This window comes from Quercus robur, chromosome 8, assembly GCF_932294415.1.
Source record: "Quercus robur chromosome 8, dhQueRobu3.1, whole genome shotgun sequence".
Taxonomy (NCBI): Eukaryota; Viridiplantae; Streptophyta; class Magnoliopsida; order Fagales; family Fagaceae; genus Quercus; species Quercus robur.
The window spans coordinates 57,975,555-57,981,727 of NC_065541.1; the positions used below are offsets into that span (position 1 = coordinate 57,975,555).

The 6,173-nt window shown below is 35.4% G+C and overlaps 1 protein-coding gene across 1 annotated transcript; it reads right to left on the reverse strand.

Annotated features, from left to right (window-relative positions):
- Positions 1–963: 963 nt before the first annotated feature.
- LOC126697253 (receptor kinase-like protein Xa21) lies at positions 964–4,762 on the reverse strand. Its single transcript, XM_050394159.1, has 3 exons — positions 1,776–4,762; positions 1,250–1,648; positions 964–1,150 (listed from the first exon to the last, which is right to left on the reverse strand). Exons 1-2 carry the CDS (start codon positions 4,516–4,518, stop codon positions 1,275–1,277), a joined length of 3,117 nt encoding a protein of 1,038 aa, XP_050250116.1. The 5' UTR covers positions 4,519–4,762; the 3' UTR covers positions 964–1,150; positions 1,250–1,274.
- Positions 4,763–6,173: the final 1,411 nt, after the last annotated feature.

The window sequence follows — 6,173 nt, forward strand, 5'->3', positions numbered from 1 at the left end:
ACAATGTAAATTTATATGGCAAGTACAATGTAAACATATAAAAATCCTTTAACTAATTTATATAAGCCTCTCAATACTTCATCATTATTCTATTTAAATATTATTTTCTCGTCATAAAATATAGTGTTGGAGCATTTTAATATTAAATAATTAAAATGAGTAAATGTTATAACATATATGTAAAGATGTGGGAGTGAATATGGAAGATGAAGAGTTGTGAAACATGTTTAATCCCACATTGAAAAGGAGAGAGACTATTTTATTCTTTTTAATTGTGGTGATTAATGGGCTAACATGAATTGTCTCAGATATTGGGCTAGATACGTGCGCAAGGGGGAGGTGAAGAGTGGAGGTATCAAAAATTGAAATGAATCAGCCCCTTGGAATATTTTCTTTCTCTTAAAATATATATATATATAAACACACAATCCTTCCCTAATTTTCTCTCTTGGTCATATTCTCTCCCTTCAATGCCAACCACTTTGTAATGGCACCACCACTTCTACTAGAGAAGCAACGAATCATCGATCAATACCCATGCCATCAAAGAAAAACAATTTCAATAATCCAAAGATAAATGAGGAAGCCAATTAGATCACAAAAGAACCATCTCCAATAACACCGACCCCTTTTCCAATCTCTTTATTTTGATTTTGGACAAATGGATCTAACGGCTGATAGTGGTTCAATTTCATTCGCAGAAGACAGGAGATTAAAAGAAAAAAAATTATGGGCTTTTTTTTAAGACCAGATCGCAACACCATCAAAAACACTAGATCGCTCCGCCACCAGATTGCACCATCCTTCTATATTTGAGCTTGAGCTTTAAAGAAAAAATTATATTGGTGAGGAATGGGAAGCTAAGGGAAAATACATCTTATTATTAGTTGAAAATATTGCAATTGCAAATGAAATCACATAGTTAATTTTCCAAGCATAATATCAAAAGATTAAAACACAAATACAAGTTTGGATGAAATTATTTCGAGTTACTCACATTTGCACACATATAAAATACAAATAAAAGACTAGGTATGAGAACCACACTGAACACTCGTTATTCAATAAACCATAAGCATGCTTATCTAGTATGCCAGAAAAGTCTTTCCATCCATTGTAAAACTTTGAAGGAGCGTAGAACTTTATGGGCCTGCGATTAGTCAATAGAAAACAACATAAAGTGGAAAAGTTCAACGTAAGTAAAGAACTTAATACTAACATTAAGAAGGTGAATAGTTTGATTTTTTACCTTTCATGTAGCTAAGCATGTTGTGCTAAATCCCAACGCCAAGAAGAATGTCTCTGATGAAATGCAGCTCAGATATAACCTTGCTAATGTCCCATCGTTCTTGTGGCAACTCCACAGAGCATGCAACTCCAACCTTGACCATGGAGATCAAACACTCCTCTATTCTATTTTTAGGGCTACAATTCTGATTATCAATCACTTCATCAACATTTCTTAAAAGTATTGGGTCTGAAATCTCCATTATATGGTTAGGCAAGGCCATTTTAGCATATTTGTGAAGGTTAAGGCCTCCCTCAAACACACAATCTGTGGGTCTCTTTCCTGTTATCATCTCTAATAATAAGATTCCATAACTGTAGACATCCCCTTTAGTTGACACCTCCCTTCCTAGACCGTACTCTGCCATTCATAATATTTGATATTGATAATACGTTCACATTATGATTTGGAATCTCAAAAAGTAATCATGGTTAATGTGGGAAATCATATATGTTAACAATTAAAAAGTCTAGTAAATTGTTGTTACCAGGAGGAGTGTACCCAATTGTTCCCCTTATTCCAATCGAGCTGCTACGTTCTAGATTTGTAAGTCCTAGAAGAAATTTTGCAAGCCCAAAATCTCCAACATGAGCAGTCATATTAGAGTCGAAAAGAATGTTACTTGGCTTTAGATCACAGTGAACAATTGGTGTTGGGCATTGGTGGTGTAGGTAATCAAGTGCACAAGCAACATCAATGGCAATGTTTGTTCTTTGAAGAAGGCTCAGATTTTGTATATCATTATTTGTTTCCAAATCCATATGTAACCAATTTTCTAGACTTCCATTCGGCATGAACTCATAAACTAGAGCCTTAAAATCATTGCCCTGAAAATCCACACTTGAGCAAGAAGTGATGATCTTCACAAGATTTTGATGACGAATATTTTTCAAGGCTTCACACTCGGAGATGAAGCTTTTGGAAGCACCTCGACGTTCAATATTTAGTACTTTGATTGCTACAATTGATTTTTCCTCACCAAGGATGCCTTTATACACTGAGCCAAAACTACCAACACCAATCAAATTTATTGACGAAAATCCATCAGTTGCTTTAAGGAGCATTTGGTAAGACACTTTCAAAAGTGACTGCCTCAAAGAAGATTCTGAAGATTTATGTTTTCTTCTATTTTTGTGCCTACAAAATAAGAAAAGTGACACTATAGTTACTACTAGAATAACACATGTCATTGAGATTACCACTTTGAGTGCAAGAGGCCATCTCATTTTCTTCTCTTCTTTTGTTAAGCACCTAGGAAACTGTAGCTCTGATTTGCCCCCACATAGTCTATTATTTCCGATGAGTGATATTGTGCTAGCATTTGCAAACACTCCTTTTGTTGGAACCTCTCCTTGAAAATCATTGAAGGATAAATTCAAATTCTTCAAGGAGAGTTTCTCCAAGAAATTTGGAATTTGACTACTCAAGTTGTTCCTAGAAAAATCCATGACTTGAATTCCTCTCAAAGAACTCAAGGATGTTGGAATTGCTCCTTCAAAGAAATTACCCTCCATGTAAAGGTACTCAAGGCTTGCACAAGAGCCTAGGCTGCTTGGAATTTTCCCAAACAACTTGTTATCAGATAAATCCAACTTTTCTAAATGGACAAGATTGCCTTTTTCTAATGGTAGTGTTCCTACGAAAAAGTTTTGAGACAAATTAAGTGAAATTGACAGTGTGGAAATTGCAAAGACTTGCTTTGGAATGGTGCCATTGAGATTGTTTTGAGAAAGATCTAACAATAGCAAATTTTGGCAATTTTCTATACTTGATGGGATAGTTCCTTGCAATCTGTTATTTTCCAAGTACAATTCATTTAACAATGATAGGTTTCCAAGGGAAATCGGTAACCTTCCTGAGAGTTTGTTGTTACTCAAATATAATCGTTGTAATTTTTTAAGATTTCCAATATTATTTGGAATTGTCCCTGTAAATTTGTTACCTTGCATCGATAAGGTGGTCAAGTTGACCAAATTACCCACCCATAAAGGGATCTCTCCAAAAAGAAGATTGTCGCCGATTGCAAAAAAGGTAAGTTGGACTGAAAGATTAACCAAAACATTAGGTAACGTACCTTTGAATTGATTCACTTCAAGATATATTTCTTGTAAACTGCTACAATTGAGTAGAGATTGAAAGAAATTCATTTCATCATCATCTCCACTTCCTAAATTATTTTCACCAATAAATAATTCCTCCAATTGTTGTAAGCCTCCAAAATTTATTGATACTTTTCCCGTGAAATGGTTCATGTAAACTTCAATCTGTTCGAGCTCTGAAGCGTTAGATAATGAGACTGGAAGAGGTCCTGTAAATTGGTTGTCATGGATTTGAAACCCTTGGAGATGAGGAAGGGTGAGGAATAAGTCTGTAGGAAGACTTCCACTAAGCTCATTATCGGCCAATGAAAAATCAATAATAGTCGAAAGATTATATAAAGATGGAGGGACTGAACCTGAGAATTTATTTCCACCAAGTCCAAGAAATGTTAAGCTTCTTAATTGACCCAAGGCAACTGGAATATGTCCACCCAATACATTTCTGGCTGCAGATAAAACTTGTAGAGAGCTAAGGTTCCCAATGAAATGTGGGATTCCACCCTTGAGATTGTTCTTGTGAATAGAAAGAAACTCCAGCTTTGACAAAGAAGCAAGCTCTATTGGGATTGACCCTGAAAGGTTATTTTGACCTACTTTAAGAAACTTGAGGTTGGAGCAATGGGAAAGGTTTGCAGGAATTTCCCCCGCGAAGGAGTTGTTATACAGGCTCAATACTTGCAGCCTGAATAGATTGCCAACTTCATCAGGGATATTGCCTCCAAGGGTGTTGTTCGAGAGCTCGATTTCCCTAATGAAGCTGAGGTTGCCTATGTATGGAGACAAGGAACCCACCAAACCTCGAGACTGCAGATCTAACACAATCACTCTTCTATGCTTGCGGCCACACGTAACACCTTCCCACTCGCAGAAATGGAGGGAAACATTCCAGGAGCGGAAAACTTTTGTAGGGTCATCTGTTATCTTTGTCTTGAAGGCCAACAAAGCTTGATGATCTGTCTGACTCCCACCGAAATAATTGGAGTTTCCAGTACTGCCAGCAAAAACAGAAAGTTTTTTTACATGCTGCAGTGCAACGAACAAGAGAAGATGAATAATAGCTTGGAAGTGAATTGTGCACAATAGTTTCGGACTCATTGTTGCAAGTGAGGATCCTCTTCCTTGCCTTTTCATTTTCAAAGTGCAAAATTTGGGTTGTGCTTGTCAATAGGGTATCTATTCAGTGGAAATGTTGGAGCTAGCACCAGGGTTTTGATGATGAGAAAGTAGAATAGAGTGGGATAGTGAAGTGAGTAGAGGTCAAAGCGGGGAAAATTTTCAAAGTCTAGCTTGAAATAATGGTATGAACTGTGATTCCATGCAAGAAACTATGATAACTTGCGTAGTGCTGGTGTATTCAAAAGCATATGCCACGAACTTATGTTACAATTTTCTCGTCTAATGCTCCTAAATGGTCCAAAAATATGATATTTTTCTATTGATATTGATGAAATTTTAATGGTTCCTGCTTTGTTCAATGGGAATTTAATAATTTTCTTTTGAATTCAAGTTGTCATCATGGTTCCCACCTTCGATCTAATCCCACGAAATGTCATTGTACCCCGTGTCCTGTGTCCTTGTGTGTGCGGATATGCTTGCCGCGTACATATCTTACAACTTTGTTAAAGGTATGGTAATGCCACTTTGGATCAGAATTTCTGTAAAAGAAAACGACATTGTTAAAGGTCTGCAACACTTTTGACAAATTGGAACCACCCCACATGTATGTATGTTATCAACAAATTTCTTTCGTGTTACCATGTTAATTCCTTGAATAGTACTGTAATGGTGTGAATTGAAAGAATTCTGAGGTTGGGGTTTTGTTAGTATGATTATGGGATTTTCTCGTTATATTTTGCATTTTTGCTAGTCCCTTAAATTAAATAATATATATATGTGTGAAATTGAGTTCCAAATTAAATAATTTTATGATTTTGGGATTTTCTCTTTATATTTTGTAATTGGCAGAAATATAGGATTTTAAGATTTTTATTTAGGTATGAATTTTGGGGTTTGTTCATCCAACTGCAACTATCTCAAATTGGGTGTTTTAGTGTGCGCTTGGCTCCAAACTTAGCTTATTTTACTATTCAGTTTATTTTTGCTATTATTCATGGGTCCCACTACACTTTTTGATACTATTCATGGGTCCTACTGTACTATTTCAATTAACTTTTACCTTTATCTGTAATACTTTCAGCAAAAAATTTTCAGTTTTAGCAAAATAAGCGGATCTCAAACAAATCTTTAATATGTGATTAGCATCCCTACTTGCAACTTCAATTAAGTTGGATGTAAAATCGGTTGATTTTTGCTGGAGGTTGGGCTCTTGAAATTCTAGACCCCAGATTTTCTTTGGGGTTGTATATCTAAACCAATATCAAAATATTTTGTTCCCCTAAGTTAAAACAAAACCACCTTAGGCATGACATTGAGAACCTTTTGATAAATCAATAGTTATAATAGGAGTGGAAAGATTGAATCTTGTATATCTCCATTGAAAACACCAGAAGGTACCAATTAAATTATAAAACTATTAGCGACATTGACAACTTTGGTGAAAATTCCATTTATGATTTGTTTGGAGGGGTTTTTGGTGTCTACAAAAGTCCCAAGTGCATTTTACAAATTTTTGTTAAATTTAATTACAATTTCTTGGACCAAGTTTTATAAATGGAGGGTGTAACAGTAACCCCCATGACCCATTATATAAGAATTTAGTACTTTTAAAGGGCCAATTTTGTAGTTTTAGTCAAATTTTCTTGTAATCTGGGTCAAATGAAAATTTA

Excerpts from the sequence above, each read along its gene's own strand:
- LOC126697253 (XM_050394159.1), bottom strand. The coding sequence starts at position 4,518 with ATGAAAAGGCAAGGAAGAGGATCCTCACTTGCAACAATGAGTCCGAAA. Across the intron at positions 1,649-1,775 it reads AATTGGGTACACTCCTCCTG|AGTACGGTCTAGGAAGGGAG; the intron begins GTAACAACAATT and ends TATGAATGGCAG.